General features: G+C 47.6%; 1 protein-coding gene across 4 annotated transcripts in view; it reads left to right on the top strand.

The window, feature by feature from the left end:
• The window catches only part of TBC1D1 (TBC1 domain family member 1), a 230,817-nt gene that overhangs the window by 127,722 nt on the left and 80,510 nt on the right, over positions 1-22,585 (top strand). For 3 of the 4 annotated variants that reach the window (XM_029947433.1, XM_029947446.1, XM_029947455.1), the window contains 7 exons: positions 3,004-3,114; positions 9,210-9,338; positions 10,712-10,798; positions 14,830-15,110; positions 16,979-17,140; positions 17,903-18,022; positions 18,970-19,109. In XM_029947433.1, coding sequence (XP_029803293.1) covers positions 3,004-3,114; positions 9,210-9,338; positions 10,712-10,798; positions 14,830-15,110; positions 16,979-17,140; positions 17,903-18,022; positions 18,970-19,109 — 1,030 coding nt within the window. The remainder of the gene's footprint in view (positions 1-3,003; positions 3,115-9,209; positions 9,339-10,711; positions 10,799-14,829; positions 15,111-16,978; positions 17,141-17,902; positions 18,023-18,969; positions 19,110-22,585) is intronic. The other variant, XM_029947437.1, reaches the window with a different exon arrangement.

Here is a 22,585-nt window from a genome sequence, read left to right as displayed (position 1 = left end):
AAGAAACAGAGCGTTTCCAGCCCCTCCGAACCCCCCGGTATTGTCCCCAGGTACCTACCATCCTCGCTTCTGACCCTGCAGATCGAGTTTTTCTAAGTTGATTTTTGACTCCCAAGGGATGTCATCCAACTTAATTCCCCATCATTTCCCTCTGACTTGTCTCTCTGAATAATGAATTTTTGTAAAATTAAATCACCTGTGGAAGGTGATCATTTGCCACCATGGAGGGTGGTGAAGTCACCCTAGAGGTGTTAAGGTCCAGACACCTTGCTAATCATTTTCACTTGATAGAAGAGCAGCCCCTAGTCCTGTCTCAGTTATTTTAAGGAAGGATTTACTTCTTGACCTTGTAGGGCATCATGAGCATGGGTTCCAAGCGTTAGTGGCTTTCCTCTGTGGCGGTGAGCGAGCCGTGTGACGCAGTCTCCGGTCCTTGGCTTCGGTTTTTAATGGGCAGCGACTGTGTTAGTACATCATGCTCCGCAGTCTCATTTTCTACCCATTTGAACAAATTCTTGACTATTTTGAGGGGCAAGAAAGTTTTCTTATTACTTCATTTTTAAGCCTTTTTGGATACTTTTGATATAAGGTATCATACAGAATCTCTCCAAGCAAAATACACATTTTTTTGTTGTTGTTGTGAGCAGCTCCAAATATTTAAAGATATGGAAGGAATGGTTCCAACTCTTGGGTGTCTGTTCAGAGGCCTCCCATAATTCCTGTCTGCTCCTCTTTCGCGGACTTTTTCTTAAAAAGCAGGCTTTTTTTTTTTTTTTTTTTTTTTTTTAACAGCAGTTTTTACAGAAGAAGTGTGTAGAAAATTAGGAATTCTCATACAACCCCTCACCCCCCACCCTTACCCCCAGGCCAGTTTTCCCTATTGTTAACATCCTGTCTTAGTGTGGCGCATCTGTTACTTCTGATGAGCCCACATGGATACATTATTACTTACTGAAGTCCATAGTGGACATGAGGGTAAACTTTTAGTGTTGTTATTCTGTGGGCTCTAACAAATGTGGAATAGCACACATCCTCCAGTATAGGGCCATGCAGAACTGTTTTCCACTACCCTAAAAATCCTCTGTGTCCCATCAGTTCATCCCTCCCCTCCTCCAGTCCCCAGGCATCCGCTGATCTTTGTCTGTCCCCATAGTTTGGCCTTATCCAGAATGTCAGACGCTTGTAGTCATACAGTGTGCAAGAGACTGGCTTTCACACAACATGTGTTTCACACAACATGTGTTTAAAGTTCCTCCGTGGTTTTTCGTGACTCTGTAGCTCTTTTTATTTTAGTGCTGAATCGTGTTCCATTTTATGGTTGTATCACTGTTCACTACCGAAAGGCATCTGGGTTGGTTGTAAGTTTCGGCAGTGATACATAAAGCTGCTATAAACATTTGTGTGCAGGTTTTAGTGTGGGCATAAATGTTCATCTCATTTGGGTAAATACTAAGCAGTGTGCTTTGCTGGACTGCATGGTAAGGGCATGCCTAGTTTTGTGAGAAGCTGTCGAACAGGCTCGCCAAGTGGCTGTATCACTTTACGTTCCCACCGGCAATCAATGCGAGTTCCTCTTGCGTCCTGGGTGTATAGACCACAGGTCATGTTCTTGCGGTACCCAGTATAAACGTGGGATTGTGGTGCTTGACCGGGCCTTTTCTTTGGTGAAGATCTGATGGGAACTTTCTTTGGAAACATCCACTTGTTGCTTAAACATGTACAACTTTATAACATCAAAGTTCGTGGCTTGGAATTGAGATGGAGAACATCTGTTCTAGCCCTTCTGATATTTAATCCTTAAATCTGAAATTTGAAAGGACAGGAAGTCCTCAATGAAAACAACCCCTTCTAATCATTGACTATCTTTTCCTGGAGTTTCAGGAACAACTTATCATTTTAAATGATCTTTCATTTAAGAGAGGGAATACCAGAAAGTCTGGGTTTGTGTTACCTTTGCTTCTAAAACCTGTGACACAAAGGGTAAAATCGTTGTTTCTCGGTTAACTTAGGGAGTTTGCCAAGAGTGGTGCTGACCCAGACTAGATGCTTGTAGAGTTGATTCATGTATTACACCAAACTTTGTTTTGAAGGGCAGGCTACAAGTTTCAGATTGGGAGAGAGAGAAGAGGAGTGGGAAAATGGATAATCGGCATTATGAAAAATACATATTTTCAAGGTTTGTAAATCAGCTTTGTGTGTCTTCAGAATAAGTCGATTTTTTCTTCATATTCAGAGAAATGAATGCATTAAATTAGATAGTCTTCTAAAAATGAACACAGGTATTTCAGATCCAAAGAATTTGGGACCTTGGAGTTTATTTTGTGCATAATCTTCATTTGAACGGATGAGGAAGCCAATGACTTGCCTTTGGTCACACTTCTAGGCAGCACCCAGAACCTGCATATCGTGATTTCTAGTCCAGTCTGCTTTGCTACCACCTACATGAAGAACTACAGGTGTAGGGAGAATGTCCTTAAAAAAGAAAGGGAGAACAAGGAGTCCGTGCCATGAAGTACGGTGTGCGGGTTCATGCGTTGTCAGGCTTGGGGGAGGGGCTTTGTGATGAACCTCACGTTGGATGCCGTGACCCTGGATCCAGTTGCTATTTTCCTTTCCAGTTCCCTCCCCATCAAAGTTGATAAACATGTAGCCCTTACGGCACTTGACCTCTGGATGTTTACACAGATTTTATTCTTTTCTTGTTTTCAAGAGTATTTATTTGTTAAATGTTTTGACTGTGCCTCTATCTGATGTGAAATATTTATTTTAGGTGTAAGGACATCAGAGGTCAAAAGCGAAACTGGGCTCATGGGCTCCATTGTTGCTTTTTAAGAAGTGTCTCCATGTCTGGCTAGGATCACTGGTGCCCCCTGGTGAGGTGATTGGGTAAAAGCACCGATTAACGGATGGATGGAAGCCTTTCGCGTTTTCAGTGGCGTGGTGTAGCAGTTTTGTTAACAATTAAAAATAAGTGTCATGTATTCTTTTTTTTTTCTTTTAAAGAAATTGCGACCAAGGAATGAGCAGCGAGAGAATGAATTGATTATTTCTTTCCTGAGATGTCTGTATGAAGAGAAACAGAAAGTTCACACCCATGTTGGGGAGATAAAGCAGGTATGGCATTTTTTTCCCTCTCTTCTGTTAATCTTACCAGGATGCTGTGTAAAACAAAATCTTGAGGCTTTTCTCATGTCCTGAAACTCTTTCCTCTCCCTGTATCTTACTTTTATCTCTTGCACATGTCAGGGAGGTTTGGAACTGTTTGGACAGTGCCTGGAAGAAGTGACAGAAGCTGCCATCTGCCGGCGTTGTAGTCGGGGTGGGGTGGGCATTTCCGAGGGAGGGAGGGCTGGTGGAGAGACTCAGAGGACACTGAAGGGTAGGTACCCCTGCACCAAGCTTCTTGACCTGCCAGGAGGGAGCCAGTCTCTGGCACCTCCCCTTCTTCCCTGGTGAAATGGGAATGACATTGCCCATCGGCCTTCAGAATTCTGTAAAGTGCCTGGAGGGTCTTTGTGATACAAATACTCGGCGAACGCAGGAGAACCCTTCTGAGCCGGCAGGTGCAGCGTTAGAGAGCCTGGTGTGCGTGCTTTTCAGCTCTAGAACGTGCATTAATCCCAGTTCGTGTGAGGGAGGTCCAGAATCCGCCTGCCTTCCTCTCCTGGGCACAAGCGTTGCTTAGCTTTTCTGTCTCAGGGTGCTGGGTCAGAAGCTGGGGCCGCCTGTAGGTCTCTGTCTTTGAAGAGCTCCAAGTCCGGGATTCTGTACACACGGTGCCATGGGCCACTTTCCTGTGCCTCCTGGACCCCATGTCAGTCAATTCCTGATACTTGTTAGAGCTTCAGATGTGCATTTTGTATTTACGTTACTTATAAGCCAGAGAGTCTAGAGAAAAATCACTGAAGGATGTTCAAAAGATCCTAAATTTCTCAAAAGTATTGCCTTAAAAAAAAGCACCTCACTGACGCGTTCTAAAGATACCTTAACGCTTGGTGGCGTGCCGCCTCCCTCGCTCTCTTCTCTGCGAACACCCCTGCCTTTCTGGCAACCTAACTGTGATGCATTTTCACGTGGATGCACATGTGGCAGTCTCCCCAGATTTCTACCTTCCAGTTGGCTCCTACAGTCAGGTGCCTTTCCTGAGCTCCCAGAGCTCACTCAGTGTCTGACGTTGTTTTGAATCTCCTTGGCCAACTATCGCATCTCTTGGTAGGGACCCTGACACCAGTGCACTGTCTGTGTGTCTGGCCTTCGTGTGTTGACGCTGCTCCCTTCCCAAGACGGTGTGGGAGTTCTGTGTCCCCCTGGTTCACTGGGGTGGGGGAGGGGTGCGCACCCAGCCAAAGCTTACAGTTAATTCCCTACTTCTTTGCAGCCTGTTTCTCTTTCTCATTTTCATTCCTTTTTTTTTTCCTTTTGTGCCATTAGTAGTTTTTCCCTAACTTGTTCCAACAGGAAATTGATTGTTTTGAAATAATTTATAACTGCTAGAGGGGAATGAAGCACTAATGGTGGATGGAAAGTTTTGATCTAAGTACAGACTCAGATTTAGGGAACAGAGTCGTATCTTTATGACTTGGGCATAGTTGAGTGCAGAGAAGAAATGTGTTTAATTTGTTTTTCCCATTTGGAAACATCAGGGAATTTAATATAAAAAGCAGATGCGTCAGCACCTTCTCTAGAGGATTCGAACATCCTGTTACCCCACGCACTCACGTCTGTGCCTGGGAAGGTGTTGCCCCAGCCCCAGGGGCGGTCGGGTCTTCCCCAGGCTGGACACCCCCTCGGGCTCAGAGGATCAGACTTTTCAGAACAGGAGTTGCTTCTAGATGGTTCAGATGAGGCTTTGAGATTTACTAACTTCTCAGAGCTGGTGATCTGTGTGTGTGCGCCCCTGTGACTGAAATGGTGGGGTTGGATAGCGGTCAAAGCAGTCCGTTTCATAAAACAGAAAACAAACTGAATGAAATTTTGTCCTTATGGAAAAGGTAGAATCCATTTGGGCAAAGACCTGTAAGGTAGTAAAGTTAGGAGGTGTCGCATTTTAGTCGATGAACATCTTATTTCCACTTGTATATACAGAGCTGGTGCAAAAAAATGTATAATATTCGCTCAACTGACACTTAGTGACTGTTTGCCATGTACCAGATAAGCTTTTAATTTTTGCATGAATGATTCCATTTCTTCTTCACCTTTTTTGAGGCAGGTGGTGTAATACCGTTGTTAGGGATGGGGACAGGGGCGGAACAGAAGTCTAGTAGTGTGTTAGGGACCAGCAGAGACATTGTGTCCTCAGAGGTCCAAGGGCATTATCATAATTGTTATGCTTTAGGAGCTTACCTAACAGCGGTAAGCATTCTATAACTGCTCACTGATTTGCTGGGGGCCATCTTTCCAGTAGAGTTTTTTTCCCCGACATTTTATATTGAAAGATTTCAAACATGCAGGAAAGTTGAAAGAAACTGAGCATTCACATACCCACCATCCAGATCATACCGTGTGTAGCGTATTTTAACATTTGCTTCCCCATATATCTGTCCATCTGTTACATCACCTTGTTTCTGATGACTTTTAAAGTAAGTTTCTGATACGAGGACTCTCTATTCCCAAACACCTTAGCCCATAGCTCCATCTTGAACTGTAGCTCGGTATTTGTTCACAGGTATCTGGAGATTTATGTCTTGTACCTTGTACAGCTCTTGAGTGTGTCGTTGGTTGAGTTTTGAGGTCTTCGCATATTCGGGTGGCCCAGACCCCATCTAGATGGAGAGCGTCCTCTGTCCTGGCAGAGCGTGCCCCCGGATGTCTTTTCTAGTCCTCACTACTCCTTGCCGCAGGCAACCTCGGTTTTGATTATTTTCACCACAGAGTAATTTTGCCTGTTCTAGAACTTTAGTGGATTAAGTCCTATGGTGTGTGCTCTGTCGCTTCTGGCTGCTTCCGCTTGGCCTGACGTCCGCGCTGTTCATCCACATTGTTGCATGTGTCAGCGGTTCCCTTCCCTTCCTTTGTGCCAGCACCACAGCCTCTGTCCATCCTCCTTTTGAGGGACCCCCAAGCTGCTAGCCGGTGCTAGTTGTGACGGGTAGGGCCACTAGGAGGTACGTGTCACACCACAGCGTGGTGGATTCTGACCTGAGAACTTCAGTGTAGCTGCAGAATTTTAAATGTGGCTCCAGACCCCCACGCACAGAGCCCACCCATCTGTTGTGCGGTGGGCGGTGTGAGGTCTGCGCTAGTGTGTGCTAGGGGCCCAGATTATGCCAGGACTAGCATTGTCTTTGAATGATAGACTTCTAGATGCTTATATTATTTTATTGTTTTTAATGTTTACTTATGATTGAGAGAGAGCAGGGGAAGGGTAGAGAGAAGAGGAGACAGAGGATCCGAAGCAGGCTCTGTGCTGACAGTGGCGAGCCCAGTGCGGGGCTGGAGCTCACGAACTGCGAGATAGGACTGAGCTGAAGTCGGATGCCCAGCAGACGGAGCCACCCAGACACCCCTAGATTTTTATTTTAAAATAAACAAGGAATATATTATTTTCTGAACTGAAATTAGACTAGGATTATGGCAGACCTAGAAGAGCGTTGTGTCACGTGATGGAGGGGGCAGAGGAAGCCCTGACCCAAGCGCACAGACGTCTGCTCGACCTGGTTTAAAAAAGAGAAACCCAAGTGCGGTTTTTCTTGTATGTAGTTTCGGCTGTGTGTCACTGGTCTCCTAGCCAGTGTGTTCTTTACACAGCAGAACAATCCGTTCCGAATGCTCTCACTGTATGGAGTTAACTTCGTGTGAGTCCAGGGCAGGGCCCTGTGCGGCTCCTGGCCTTTGCTCTGGAGCTGCCTCAGGTCTGCACTGCTCTCTTCTTGGTAAATGGTTGCACAGGACGTGTTGCAGTGAGTCAGGCACCTGCCCGTGGTGCGTATGTTTGGCGGGCTCTTAGTCACTATTGGGTTGAGGGGGTCTGTTACCTCGGGCGCTTGTTTCCCACGGGCCTCTCCGGCGGTCACTGCTCCTTCACTCATTCTTCGGCAAGCGGATGTGCTCAGTAAACTCTGTGAAATCACAAAGATAAGTGACAGCCTCCTGAGGGAAGTTCTATGCTGTTTGTCATTCTTTTCATGCACATTCTTAATTCTCACCAAAGTAAAACACTGATGAGTGCACAAAGCCAAGAGGCAGCTCTTACCAGAACCTTTTCTTTCTCATTTGTGCCTTGAAAAATATATGACATTCATTGGTGAATTAGGATTTCATTGTTTGAAAGAAGACGTGAAGTCTTTGGCCAGCAAATAACAATAAAATTTTTAAAAATGCCTTATGACATATAGGAATTGGGGGAAGACAAAATGAAGAGACCATCTCTACCCACCAAATAGGTAGAAATTTAAAAATCTGACAATACTGTGTAAAAGTGAACTCTCATGTACTGAGACCTTGAATTAGTACCATTTAGGGGAGAAAAACGACAGTATCTGGTACATGTGGAGACACAGGCCTAGAGAATCAGCAGGGACATTTCTGATACTTGCCTTGTAGAACTTTCACCTGTGTGGTAAGGAGCTCTGTTCAAGAGAGAGGAGTGCAGTCTCCTTTGTAAAAGCAGAAAGGAGTCCGTGTTTAACCCCAGGAAGGTGAACAAATTGTGTCATACAGCGGGCTGCTACCCTCTGACTAAAGTGAGTGACTCAAAGAACATTTGTCAATGTGGATAAACCTCAAAAACAGCACTGAAAGAGAAAAGGTCACTATGGAAGGGTACGTACAGGATGATACATTCATCTAAAGCTTCAACTGTATGTAAACTATTATGTACGTTTTGTGGATACATAGATACACACACACACACACACACACACACACACACACAGGTACAAAAACGGAGTTGATGAATGCCAGATTCAGGAGAGGGGTTATTTGTGCAAATGGAAAATGGAAGGTGGCTCCAGGAGGCTTCGGAGATGTCTGTGATGTTTTCTATCAAACATAGAAAGCAGTAGCTAAAAATTGCTGACATTTGGAGCATCAGGCATGTTCTGAGTGCTTCCGTGTGTATTGATGCATGCAGTGCTCACGAGCGCTCTGTGAGGAAAGCTCCCTGTGTGTCCTCCGTCTGCAGGTGGAGGACCCGAGGGGGCAGTGGGCAGTTGCCTGTCCAAGGCTGCAGAGCTAGGGAGCAGCAGAGGACCGAGTCACTGGGCCCAGTCTTCTCAGCACCTCATGTTCAGTTGGCCAAAGCTGGGGGTGGGGTGGGGGTGGTCTTTGTTGTTTTCGTCTGTACAGTTAGCAACAAAGAAAGGTTGGAGTTCAGAGTATCAGAGGACGGGCTTGTTCGTGTGGTTTTCTTAAAAAAAAAAAAAAAATCATTGTCTAGCAGAAAGCAATCAGGCGAGAATCCATAGCGGTAAGAAGCAATTTAATCTAGAGGTTTCTTATAATTTCTTTTAAACATACCTCTTTGTAATGAGTAGCGGTAAGCCTCGTTTAGCGGTTGGCATCCAGACGCCATTATGTTGTCAGCTTCATCTTCTGTGTGGTCAGTTAGGGGGACAAGCTTGGGCGCAGAGGAAGAGAGGGGGACAGACACGGTAGGTGGGAGAGAGAAAGTGGAGAAGACCGAATTCCACAGGAAGCGATGAAGGGATTAGTTGAGGGTTATGGAGTGGATTCTTCAGGTGATGAAATTTATTTTGTTTCAAACTCTGAGATGCCCCCAAAGGTAAAGAAAGAATTCTGGACTTTGAAAGAGCTAATCATGGCCATCTTTGTACCAGAAGCCTTGCTCAGTGCGTTCTGTGACTTTCCCGTTTTAATCTCACAGCACAAAGTTAGGATTAGACCTTGAGGTGGGTCTGAGTGGACAGAGGAGTCTAGGAACGAAGCCTAGGCGAGAGGGAGGAACTTGCACGCGGCCGGTTAGCGAGTGACACCTCTCTGACCGGACCGCAGAGCCTGAGTCTCTCCAGCTTTGTTAACTGAGTCGTTTCCAGGCACGGTACGTCTTTTCGTCTGGAGGGTCAGAGCACTTCTCAGAGGCAAACCGTTTCCTGGACCTGCAGCCAGGCCATCGAGGAGCAGATGAGGCCGCAGGATCAGAAGCGTCGCCTGGGGTCAAAAAGATGCATCCTGGAGATGTGTCATTCCTTCCGGGAGGAAGGAAAGAAGCTGTAAGTGACAGGCTTAACTCCCGCTCTTTCTCTCTGCAGACGTCACAGATCGCCGCGGAGGCTGTTGGGAGTGAGTTACCGCCTAGCGCCACGCGACTGAGGCTGGATATGCTGAAAAACAAAGCAAAGAGATCTTTGACCGAGTCCTTAGAAAGCATTTTGTCCCGGGTGAGCAGCCTGACCTCTCCTACTTTGAGTGAAAATCACTTTTTAGGAGAACATAAGATTTCGTTCTTTGCCTTTTTAAATAAAATTTTATTTATTTGTTTATTCATTTAGTCATCTCTGCACCAACATGGGGCTCGAATGGACCCCAAGATGAAGAGTCACATGCTCCACCCACTGAGCCAGATAGGCACCCCTCAAATCTTTGCTTTTGTGCCCTGAGTGTTTGTTATAAAATGTGGAAGGGTAAAACGTTTTTAATGTCTTCTCCATCTTAGAACAATGTCACCTAACTTGGTTTAGGTTAAAAGCAATTCTCTTATACGCCGTGGTGTTCTTTGTTTCCCCAAAGAATGGGCTGCCTTGGCCAGTCTCCGTGAAGAGCACAGAGCACGGTACAGTGTGGGTCCCCTCCTCCCTAGGGCCACCGGGCACAGCCTAAAAACCCATTTGCCGGCGGCGGCTGCTGCTGGTATGTTTCTAGAACTCTCTGGGGCGGGTCCGTGAACTGTGGCTCTCAGGCCAAAGGCCACCCGCCTCCTGTTTTTGTAAATAAAGTTTCCAAACCTGGCCACATCCATTCACTTCCCTGTTTTCTTAGCTTGCTTTTGTGCCTCATTGAGTAGTTACCACAGACGCAACACGGCCCACGTAGCCTAAGAGAAGAGATTTACCACGTGGCCCTTTACAGAAAAGTTTGCAGACTGCAGCTCCAGGAAGAAGGACGTATACGTACACACCAGGGCGGGCGCTCCTTAAGAAATCACCTGCCGCGTGCTCCCCGCCCCAGCGGCGCACGTCACCTTTGGTGGCACTCCCAAGGAAGCAGAGTTGGATTTTCTTTCAGCGTTTTCACACCATTCTGGAGCTTGCAGTATCTTATAGTGGTTTTTTTTTGTTTGTTTGTTTGTTTTTTTAATTTCATGACATGATCCATTTTAATCATGCTTGTTTTTTAAGGAAAGTTAAATTTTATTTTGTTTGAAGAGGTTTCTGAGAATTTTGCAGCCTCCTTAGAGATCATTCAAAACCATCCACTGACAAAACCGGGTGGCCCCCTTTGGGCACCCCCAAGTAGAATGTCGTCTGAGTGTCATGGAGCCGGCAGGTTGTGACCGCTCGTGACTCGGGGGAGAGGAGTCGGGTGCTGCCCAGAACATTTAGGTTGATGTGTTGTTAAAAAAAAAAAAAAAAGACAAGACAGCAGTGTTGGTCATCTTCACGCACGCATGTCCCGCGGCATCTCTCCCCAGGTGCATTTTTCCAGAGGTGCTTCGCCAGAACAAGCTGCTTCTGGCTGGTGCCTGAGCAAAAGCCCAGGGAAGCACAGCCCGACTGCTTTTCTTTACGTAACCTGACTGCTTTTCTTTATGTAGGGTAATAAAGCCAGAGGCCTACAGGAACATTCTGTCAGTCTGGATCTGGACGGCTCCTTGCCTAGCACATTAAGTAACACCAGCAAAGTAAGCACATTTTCCTTTATGTGACATGGTTCGTGCTCATCTGTCACCTGCAGGGCCTACAAAAGGAACAAAGCAAGCCTCCTGTCTTTAATCATGACAAGTTTGGTGCCTGCAGACTTCTTGGTGCAGGAGGCGGGCTGGTCTTGTAATTCTGAAACTTAGAAGTTTCACATAACCAAACAGATGGCCATTCCATAAGCAAAGAAGCAAGATGACAATATTCTATTCTATTCTATTCTATTCTATTCTATTCTATTCTATTCTATTCTATTCTATTCTTGAAAGAGAGAGAAAGAGAGAGAGAGTTACGGAGTGCAGTTGGGGGAGGGGCAGAGAGAGAGGGAGACACAGAATCTGAAGCAGGCTCCAGGCTCTGAGCTGTTAGCACAGAGCCTGGACGTGGGTCTTGAACTCACAAACCACAAGATCATGACCTGAGCTGATGTCGGACGCTTAACCAACTGAGCCACCCAGGCACCCCAATGAGATGTCAATTTTAGACCTGTAGGAGATAATGTATCAAAAAGCAACCAGTGGACTTCTTTCCTACTGTTGAAAATAATTGGAATTGGGCAAACCTCAAGAGTGGGTTTGGGAAGTCCGTGAGGTATGCAATGCGAATTCCTGAACGTACTCTTACCTTCACTGGCTCTGTGATTATAATGAAACAGGACTTTTGTCACCCATAGCGGAGCTCCACCCCTTGCATTTGTCACTGTGATAATGAGCAAGCAGGGGATATCTTCAGGAACAAACCTCCGTCTCTGTTTTAATTTCTTGCTTTCTAGACATTTAGGCATATTCAACCTTTTTAGCCACCAAAAAGTGAATTTAGGGTTTGTGCTAGGGAGGCCTCTGCTCCTGGAGCTCCGTCAGATGCAGACGAGAGGGAAGTTTTGTGGAGGCCGGCTCCTGACCACAGGGACTCCTAAGTGCTTCTGAGTTCCCGCCTGGGCATGTGGCCTGCAAAGTTAAGAAACTCATTTAACAGAGCAAAATGATTCACAAACATATGCACACACACACATACCCAAAATTAAAATTCCACAAAACAGTATTTGCTGTAAACAACCTGATGTATAATGTTATTTACAGTTTTTTTTTTAATTTTTTAATGTTTTTATTTATTTTTGATACAGAGAGAGACAGAGCGTGAGAGGGGGAGGGGCAGAGAGAGAAGGAGACACAGAACAGGAAGCAGGCTCCAGGCTCCGAGCTAGCTGTCAGCACAGAGCCTGACGCGGGGCTCGAACCCACGAATGTGAGATCTGACCTGAGCGGAAGTCGGAGGCTTAGCCGACGAGCCACCCGGGCGCCCCTACAGGTTTTTTTTTTTTTTTTTTTTTTTTTTACTTTAAAAATGTCCCAGCAGACTCCTAAGTTGATATCACCGCCCACAGTCGAATTGCTTGAGAAACGCTGCCTCGAAAGCATGCTTCTCGAAGTCTTAGGTTCGCCTTTACCGGGGTTCTGGTGAAAGTGCAGAGTCTAATTCCGTAGATGCTGCATCTCTGATTGGCTCTGAGGTCTGTGGACCCCCACTCCTCGCTGGGGAGGAGGTCCTTGACACCAGGTTTCTGAATGTGGTTCTCTGAGTTAAAATCTAGTGGGACAAATCCGGTCTCCATCCACCACACAGTGGTTTTACCCCACAGTTTATTTCAAGTTGGGAAATGGTACGGTTATCTGCTGTCTACAGATGAATGGGACAAAGCCCCCGCCCGTAGGAACTTATCTGGGAGATGATGACACCAGCAGCGAGCAGGATACAGGAGCCCTGAGAGTTCTGAGTGAGAGAGGCTGGTTACTTAGCAGCCCTGGGAACAAGGGAAGGGAAGCTCTTCTGAGCACCGGAAGCAGAGAAAGCGTGGGAGCGGGAGCAGTGGTGTTTTTGAATTTACTTTTGAAGTGTGGGCATTCTGCCTGTGGTGGCGGACTAAGGAGAGGCGTTCCGGAGGAGTGCAAATAAAGATAACGGTGAAGCTCATGTCACTCTAGCGACTGTCCCAGGAGTCTTACTGCTTGTTTTGTTTTCTTCTCTACAGCACAGGTCTAGGAACGTACATGCAGCTTGAATTTCTAGGGCAATCTTAAGAGAAACACAGCTTTCAGAAGCCATCTGTTTGTGTTGTGTGTGGGAGTATCTTTACTCGTACTTCTTCACATCTTTTTCTTTATCCTGAGATTGAGAAACTGTTGTAAAGATATGCTATTTTATACAATTGGGTCTTAACCAAGAAATTGATCATCTAAGAGTTGAGGAACGTCCGAGTGGCACTTTTGGGTGTAAGATTAAGTTAAGGATTAGCCCTTTTATTAACTTGGACGTTAATAAAAGTTGAGATGCATGGGTTTGCATGATGGAGACTGTTTGCTGTGATGTATTGTCATAGATAAAATTTTAAATCCTTAAAAAGATCTTTGGAACTACAGGGTCTTGAAGAATGGAAAGTTTTCACTAGGTTTAAAGGTAATTAATATTTCGTAGTATGTTGGGAATTAAGTTTTTCTGTCTAATTTCTATGGAATTAAATGTATGTCATTTCTCCCATCAGTAAACATGTATTTCTAAAAATGAAAATCTTCAGTACCTACCATTTGAAAGGTACTCAACTATATATCAAATGAACACAAAGAATTTAGATTCTCTGTAAGATTTAATGGATGGAGGCAGAGATGAGAGGAAAGGAAGAGACCAAGTTATGGAGCCAAGAAGGCCTTTATTGGGATCTGCGATTCCCAGGCGAGGTTCCGTGACTCCGGGAGTGGGGAGTCAGGGAAGTCGCGCCTGGTACGGGAGGGGCGGAGGTATTTTATGGGTGAAAGACTTCTGGTCCAGTCCTGGGAGGGCAGACCACCAAATAAGGGCACTTTAGGGACGTGGCAGGATGGGATAGGTTGCCTACTCTGTCAGGGTGATGGGAAGCTGGGGCTTCATGATTGGCTGTTTTCAAACTGGCGCAGAACATTCCAGGTCTGCAGGTGAGGGGTGGGGGTCGTTGGTGCATGGTGTTTTTCTCCAACCCACAGCAAAATGGCCACTAGTCACCTTGCCAAGGTGACTCCCAAGGTGACTCTTACATTCTCCAGTCCATCATTACATGCATTCATTTCATTTTACTCTTTTCATGTTGATTTCTTTATCTCTTCTAGCAATGTCATCAGGGGCAAATGGGTATACCTCCCCTTATTTTATATTTTTTGACTGGAAAAGAGTATATTGGCCACCAATATGTCTTGGGTGCAGCACTAAGCATAGGATTGCCTGAATAGTAGTTCTTCTCTTTGAAAAAGTATGCATCTTGAAAGACACTGGTATGAAAATATTGTCATGATTGCCAATAGATGTTTGAGTTACTCACTCAGTGGACTCCTTGAATGCTGGGTACAGTAACTTATATTTGTATAACATTTTACACAAACTCTCACGTGTATTATTTTGCTTAATTCCTGAAACCCAGTGAGATAAATCTTCGTTCTACCCTTTTACAGAGGAGAAAAATTGAGGTACAGAAAGAAGTTAAAGGATTTGCTCTGAATCGTGGCCATAATAAGTGCCAATGAAGAGATTTTCCATACTGTGAGAATACTGTAGGATGTATAGTTTTTAACCTCAGAATTACCCAGTTGAATTTCAACATTAGATCAAAATCAGAGAAACTTAAAATGCGGGTGTAACGTACACACTGGGCAGAGATAAAGAACTTGATTTGTTTAAACAGGGCGGACAAGTTCTACAAGATTCCACATGCTTCTCAGAAGCACAGTAGAGTTTTCTGCAGGGAGACGGCAGAGCCTCTGTGAGCTTGCATTTGGGCCGTCTCCCCAGTGGTCCCGCAGCCCAATCCTGTTTTGTCCCTGATGAGCCGGCACTCAATGGGCCTTCATTTCCTTCTTTGTGGTGGCCTCTAGATGGCCTCACAGTCAGACGTGCTTATGTATGAAAATGTTTTCCTGCCCCTGGGAGGAGAGGCATGGAAGTCTCGCAGACTCCCTGTGACATGTCTGACCTGCCGTCTCCCTGCCGCCAGGAGCCGTCTGGCTGTGACAGGGAGGCTGTGCCCGCCTCCGAGGGCTGCTTCAGGCTCCTGGGTTCCTCGGACGACCTGGCCGGTGACTCGGAGAGCAGCCCTGCCGAAGAGCCCACCCCGCTGACGCCCCAGCAGGGCCACAGGCGACGTGCGAACACCCTGAGCCACTTCCCCGTGCGGTGCCAGGAGCCTCCGGAGCCGGCTCAGGGGTCTCCCGGGGCCTCGCAGAGGAAGCTCGTGAGGTACCACTCCGTGAGCACAGAGACACCTCATGAACGCAAGTAAGATGGGCTGAAAAACGTCAACTTGTCTTTACAAAACTAGCTGGGGCATATCTGTCAGTAGCCAGGTATGTGCGGCCCAGGTATGTTTATTGCGTGAAAGGGAGACTTGCGTCACATTCTGCTCGTGGCTTAAGAAGCTTAAGCTTGAAGGCACGTCCTGTTCCTCCGCCACCGTCCTCCCGCGGGAAGTGTGTAAGAGACCCTCGTTACTTGTTCCAGTAGTGAGCACAGGGATCAGGAGCAAGCGGGTTAGACGGAGGGGCCCTCAAAGTGCAGAGTGACGGCCGCGCCAGCACCATGAGAGGCAGCGGTACTGGGACTTAGGGGCGGGCTCTGAGCAGAACCGGCAGGGGGCGAGCGGGCGAGTCCGCTCCTTTGCAGCCCTGCAGCGTGTCTGGCGGGGCGGGAGGCGGTGTGCGCTGTTGGGTTCCCAGCAGAGTCAGGAGGCTAGTGGTTGTCCCCGTGGGCCTGCGGCGTTGGGCTCTGGTCCTCGCTCTGTCCTGACGCCTGTGACCTGGGCAAATCCGCTTTGCTTCTCTGGGTGACACCATTGGAACGTGTTTTCTACCATCTCCTTCCATGGGAGAGTTCCAGATTTTGCTACCCAGGTTTACTGATTTTAATAATTTGGCTCTAATGAGCGGTTGGAATTTCCTGGCTATCAAGATGGGTAAGCAGTGTAGTAGCAGAGATTGTCCGGGCAACTTCTGGGGTCCATTAATCAGACCCCAACTGTCAGAGACCATAGACGGTCACAGAGTTACCCTTAAAAATAACTTTAAAAATCTAAAAAAAAATTAAACTCTTTTAAAACCCTTCACTTTATAATATGAATAAGGACCACAGCTACGCGTGGTTGCTGCCTTCCTTGGACTGACGTGTGTCCGTGAAGGTCATGCACGGGGAACGCAGAGTCTGAACAGAGGTGTTTGACGTGCTCTGAGTACAGAAACGAAACAGTGTTTGAAGGACGTAGCGGAGCCTCCCGGCTGAGTTTCCAGCCGGCCGTGGAGAGTAGTCATGATGGCTTTAAGAACTCGGCTGCACGCATGACCCCAAAGCAGGCGGCGCAGCGGAAGGCAGCGTGTAACCTAGGGCGTGTTAGAGACGGCAGGGTTTGACGGCTTGTAGGGTCCTTGTCCTCTTCTTAAGGCCCTGTGTACCCATCCCTTCCGCCCCCCCGCTGCCTTCCTGCCCTCCGTCTGCGGCATTCTCCGTGATCGCGGAGACATCCCTGTCCTCTTGCTAGGCCTGTAGTTTCACACGAGCCGACGGGGTGGGAAGTGCGTGTCCCCGGCAGTACGTTTCCCTGCTCCCCCAAGAACACGGCTTCCTTGTGGGTCTTGCTGGGCAGACGGGCCGGGAGAATGGAGAAGTGCCCGCCTCTCCCTGGCCCCCCACCCCCCACAGCAGACCCGGTTTGCTTTCTGCTTTCTTTTGAACTCTTTCCACATTTACACACGAGAAATGAGACCTTGAATTTAAGGCAAGTTATTGTTCATTTTAAAGAAAAATGTATTTTAAAAACTTTAGAGTGTGTTTTGCTTTCCTTTGCTTTTGGTTTAAATAAAAAACAAACAGAAAAAAATTGCTGTCAGTTCCTAAAAAGGGAACAGAGGAAAAAGTACTGTTGGGTGCACGTATTTGTAAGAAATGGTCAAGAATACTCTTTTTTTTTTTTAAACTGAGAACTGCCTTTGCCGATGAGACAGTGGACACCAAAAAGCAAAGCAGCCCTCGTGACAGCTGGTGTTTGGAACGGGGACACTGACAGCCCAGCCTGTTCCTGCCCATTTCCTCCAGCCCCCCGGGTGTCCCCTCCTCCTCCCGCTAATCGCCCTGCTTTCTCTCTAATTGCTATTTAGTGTGAACCATCCACCCGTTGGCGGGTCTAAAAGTTGCTCAGGTCAGTCTTCAGCTCCTGCTCCTCCACCTCGCCTTAACCCCTCCGCCTCCTCGCCACATTTTTTTAAGTACCTAAAGCATAGCTCGAGTGGAGAACAAAGTGGGAATGCTGTGCCGAAGAGGTGAGCACACGCACGTGGCAAGTTCAGTGTGGTCTGTCTTCCCGGGAAGCTCACACAGAGAGGATGTGCTGCATGGCCGAGAGAGACAGGGGCCACCGCGTGTGTGTGTGTGTGTGGTGCGCGCGTGCTGGTCTGGTTTTTTATTTTATTTTATTTTATTATTTTCAGTCTATCATCTGAACTGACTTGACTTCCTATTGACTCATTACTGTTGCCCGGTCTTGATGTCAAACCATTTCTTATATACTTATTCTCGTATACCCCTGCCCCGCTGGCACACACACACACAATCAGCAACTGCATTTGATCATTTCCTGTGGTTTGTGCCAAATCAGAATCTTCCTCATTAATTTAGGAAAATTACTTTTTTCCAGTTTGAAAGGAAAAGTCATTTTGGAAGATGGACTGATTTTTTATGTCTTACTGTATTCTGGTAAGAGTGTTGAACATGAGATGCTCTTCATGCACTTTTAGAGCGCACAGCCCAGCACTGCTAACCACGGGCACCGTGTTGTATACAGCAGGCCCCACATGCATGACTGAGTGGACTGATGTTCTCGAATTCACTCGTAGATTCCACTTATTTAAAACAGTCTTATTTACTGAATACCAAAGTTAAATCTCATTTGTAAACGTTTAAATTTCTTACCCGCCTTAATTTTCTTAGTGTGAGAACTGAAGTGTTTATTTTGAAGCTTATATTTTATACTTTTTGTGTTTGTATCTCTTTATCCTAAACTCTCTTCGCAACCAAACTCTCAGCATCTCCTACCGTAATGCCCTGCGGAAAAAACTTCGTTCTTCTTCCTCTGTGCCAAACTTTCTAAAATTTCTGGCTCCTGTAGATGAAAATAACACCTCTGACTTTATGAACACAAAAAGGTAGGGTTTCATTTAGATATATCAAGCCTGGGTAGACGTGTGGAACTGTTGATGTACAGGGATGTTTCAGTTGTTTTTTGACCGTTAAATCATTTTAGCTAAAGGATCATATCTTCTTTCTCCGACTTTCTTACCAAATGTCACTTAAACAAAAAGAGCCAACTTGTTTTGCAGTTTTGACTAGAAGTGGTTTATTCATGCATTGCTTTTAGAAGATTCCAGAAAGTCTTAGCCAATTGGATCTCTCAGTGGCAGCAGGGATTCTGGACAGTGAGCGTGGGCTGTGGTGGGTGAGTCAGGAGGTCTGATCTGCAAGCTACGGGGACAACTTAGCCATAGGTAGAAGGTACCAGGCTCCCCATGGTGTCCTGCTAATGGGATGAAAATCACGGACTAGACTATAAGTGTTGTGTTGATAAGTAGGCTTTTTTTTGTAGTTTTAAAAATATAAATGTTAAGATCCTTGCCGTTGGCAAGTAGCCACGTAATCGTGGCCTGGATCTGTCTGTGTAATTGAACTTTCCTCGTGTTTGTGGCCCTCTGTGCAGATGTAGACCTGGGCCGAGAAAATGCTCCCCCCGCAGATCGGGGGCTGGGGGAGGTGGCCCTGGTGCCAGGGCCCCCGTCGGCACTTCCTCTTTGCTGAAGTGGCACCAAGAAAGGAAATGGGAAGCTGATCTGTGGAGTGTATTATTAATGCCTTCTACAGTGGAAATGGATTAAGGGCATGTAATCTTGCTCTTTTCATGAAATGCATCCTAAGAAAGCAGTGCCTTGGGAGCGTTGACCCGCTGTGGGCTCGATTCCGCGTCCATGATTGTCCGATTATGTTCTCTTATACAAAGATAATTTATAATGTAGTGTTTTGTTTAACAACACAAAGTGAAGCCAAAAATGCCTGAGCATACGTCCCTGTCAGTCATAAAGCAATCATCTTGTGCTTTCAGGGACTTTGACTCCAAAGCCAATGACCTTGGCGACGCCAGCGGGACCCCCGTGAAGACGCGGAGACACTCCTGGAGGCAGCAGATATTCCTCCGAGTGGCGACCCCACAGAAAGCGTGCGACTCTCCCAGCAGATACGAAGGTACCGGACACCCCAGAAATGAACTGGTTAGGTGCTGGCGTGCGTAACCAGAGCGCTGGGTGAGGGAGAGCTGAAGTGGGGTTTCAAGTCAGAATTGTCCCCGCTGTTAAAGCTGCCTAGGTAAGGAGCTCAAATGACAAGGCTGCTGTGGTTTCTGGAGGGTCCCCGTGTTCCAGGGAAACCCGTGAGGGGACTCTAAGCTCAGCCCCTCGTGTGACAACGGTGCCTCCGCCGAGCCACACTGACAGCTCACCCACCGTGCGTGTGGCAGCGTGGAGGCGCTCAGCCCGAGGTCCCCGCTCGCCTCTTTCCCTGCCCCTGCGTTCCCACAAGTGTCTGCTCTGAGCGTCAGTTCACCCCAGCATGGTTGCAGGGGTGTCCCCCCGTCCCCCCCGCTCTGGTTCCATATGTCCGTGCGTCTTCCATGGCCGTCCCTCGGGCTGGATCAGGGGAGGACCATCTTGTGCCCTCCTGTTCCGCCTGTGTCTGCTGGGCGGAGTATGCCCAAGCCTGTCTCTGGGCCTTCCTGTGTTGAGTTACAACCCAGTTTAAATCCAGTTCTAAACCTAAAGATTTTTCTCGGCCCAGATTTTTCAACAGCAGGTATTTTTTTTCCGTAATGTTCCTTAATCAGAAAACATTTTTTTTTTCCTTTGGAAAAGCAAAGCAAAACAGTAGACACTCAGATTACTTGAGTTCCTCGGGTCCCGTGTAGCAGATTGCTCCTTGTCCCTCAAAGCACTTCCGAGCATCTGCTAAGGAGCAGCACAGGCTGTCCCGAGTGCACAGAGCACTTCCCTGCTCCTGCCCTGGGGGAGGACCCGCCCCCTCCTCATGCTCCTTCCCTCTGCCCCTCCTTCTTGCTGCTTCTCACTCTTTCTATCCCCCCCTCCCCTGCTCCACACTGCCACCCCAGAGTTCTCCCTGCCATGTAATTTAAAAAATGTATCCTCTGCCAATTTTTTTTTGAAGTTTATTTATATATTTTGAGAGAGGGAGGGAGGAGCAAGTTGGGGAGGGGCAGAGAGAGGAGGAGAGAGTCCTGAGCAGGCTCCACGCTCTCAGCAGGGACCTGACATGGGGCTCGAGCTCATGAACCATGAGATCGTGATCTGAGCTGAAATCAAGAGCCGGACATTTAACTGGCTGAGCCACCCAGGCGCCCCTGCTTTGCAAAATTAAACAAGAGCCTGGTTTGGGCTCCACCAACTTTGCGGTATAAATCCTCTAACTTCACTTACCTTGAATCGTAAAGTGGTTATAGTGAATGTTGGCTCTAAGCTCATGGGATGACGTTAAATTATAAATGCGAAAGTGCTTTGGAAACCCAGAGACCTGTCAAATGTAAAGGGATACAGTTATTATCGTTCACTAGTATTGAGATTGGAGCGCTGGTGTTAAGCTTCCTATACTATTGTTCTGTAGCAGGAGCAAATTAAAGGAACACTGGAAACTGGCTTTATAATTGCAGTCAGATTTTCGTTAAGTCCTTAAATTGAGTTATTTCAGTGTGAATTAGAAAGTTTAGTTTTAAAGATTTCATTTTCACTTTTGTAGATTGTCTGGTAATGTCGAACAGCCAGATGGTGTGACCTAGTTCCCTCTCTAAATTTCTGAGCCAAAGGGGTCTGCTGGGCTGGCGGCTGTGGAAAGCAGCAGGCTTGTAACGTGCGCAGCCTAGGGAGCGGTACCTCATGGGAGGCTCCACACGCCCCACCCAGGGACCGCTTGCTCTCTGCCTGTGTGAGGCAGTGTGGCGAGTTCCCGGATGGACACTGGCATTTCCCAGTCGGTGTCTGAGGAACCGCAATCAGAAGGTTAGTCAGTGCTGGCAACTGTTTGCTTCTCTGGAGGACCCTAAGGTCAAATGCACGTGAGGAATGAGCTGCGGGCAGCACAAGAGAACATGACCTTGTGTGGCCCAGTGTGTAGAAGCACCGACCCTGCTGTGGGTGTCCAGCTTCTCTTTTTGGAAGCTTCTGGTTTAGCTTGGAAATACTGTACGAAGTGGATGGTTCACCCCAGGCTGCGTTATTTATGGCGTGTGGAGTTGACAGGGCTCCTTGGTGAATTCTGGGCTAGCCAACACTGTAGGGCAAAAGTTTGTAGGGAATGGATGGGATGGATGATGGATTGTTCTGCCAGAGGCCGGAGCCCTGAGCAGACTCTCCAACCCCCGTACCCCGAAGCCTGGGCAGCACGACCTCTCAGGACCTGAGGACGGAGCGCTGGGTGGTTTCCGTCTCTCCCACTGGACTCGGTGCTCAGGAGTGCTGAAAGTCCACCTGGCAGAGCCCCCTGGGGTCACTCGCTAATTGGTGGAAAGCAGAGAGCTGCCCTGGTCAGCACGGGAGGGCCTGGGGTGGCCGAGAAGGGGAACTTAGGGAAGGAATTTGGAGCTCATTGAGGGACCTCTTCCAAGGGCTGGAGCAGAGTGGCCGCACTGAAATCCTGGCTTTTCCTCTTAAGAGCTGTGAGCTAGAACAAGCTGTCGAGACTTCTCAAGACCCTGCGGACAGGATTAATTATGCCTGTTGCCACATTGACTGACGTAAGAGAACATGATGTATGTTTCTACTAACAGTTTTTTTAAATGTTTGTTTCTTCTGAGAGAGAGAGACATAATGAACAGGGAGGGGCAAAGTGAGAGAGGAAGAGAGAGAATCTCAAGCAGACACACACTGTCAGTGCAGAGCCCCATGCAGGGCTTGATCTCATGAACCGTGAGATCATGACCTGAGCCAAGACCAAGAGCTGGGCGCTTAACTGACTGAGCCACTGAGGTGCCCCTCTACTAACCTTTATTTAAATGTGTTTTTGTTTTATTTATTTTTGAGAGAGAGAGAGCGCGCGCGAGCGAGCATGAGCCAGGGAGGGTCAGCGAGAGAGAGAGGGAGACAATCTGAAGACAGGCTCCAGGCTCTAAGCTGTCAGCACAGAGCCGGACGCAGGGCTCAAACCCACAGAACCGCATGATCATGACCTGAGCTGAAGCTGGATGCTTAACCAACTGAGCCACCTAGGCACCCCTGACCTTTATTTAAAAGCTTTCAGAATTCATAGCTTAGAAAGAAAATCAGTGAAGTGAAGGTTTCCACTGTAAAGTTCCCTCCTGAGGTGTGGAAGGTCCTTCTAGTACTCCGGGTGGCCTGCTTCTCCTGCTTCAGGCCACTCCACATGGGGTCGCCCTGGAGCCTTCCTGCCCCTGCGGGGGCTGCTTTGCCCTGTGGCAGGGGCTTGGATTTCTCTAACTGCCAGCGTGAGCTCGGAATGACCGTGCCTCCCTCTTTACCTGCCGGCGTGGAGAGGCCCACCCACCACATTCTCCTCCTCCCAGGCCCTGGCAGTGCCCCGTGAGGGGCCGTGGAGGGCAGGGGAGAAGGGCCAGGGACTGGAGGGAGACCCAGGAGGGCGAGCTGACCTGTGATTTGTGGCTGAAACAACAGAACAGCAGTAACACCAGCAGTGGGGGGGCG

The sequence above is a fragment of the Suricata suricatta genome, chromosome 1 (genome assembly GCF_006229205.1).
Source record: "Suricata suricatta isolate VVHF042 chromosome 1, meerkat_22Aug2017_6uvM2_HiC, whole genome shotgun sequence".
In the NCBI taxonomy this organism is placed as follows: Eukaryota; Metazoa; Chordata; class Mammalia; order Carnivora; family Herpestidae; genus Suricata; species Suricata suricatta.
The sequence above is the reverse complement of the archived record's forward strand: the minus strand, read 5'-3'. Positions and strand labels throughout refer to the sequence as shown.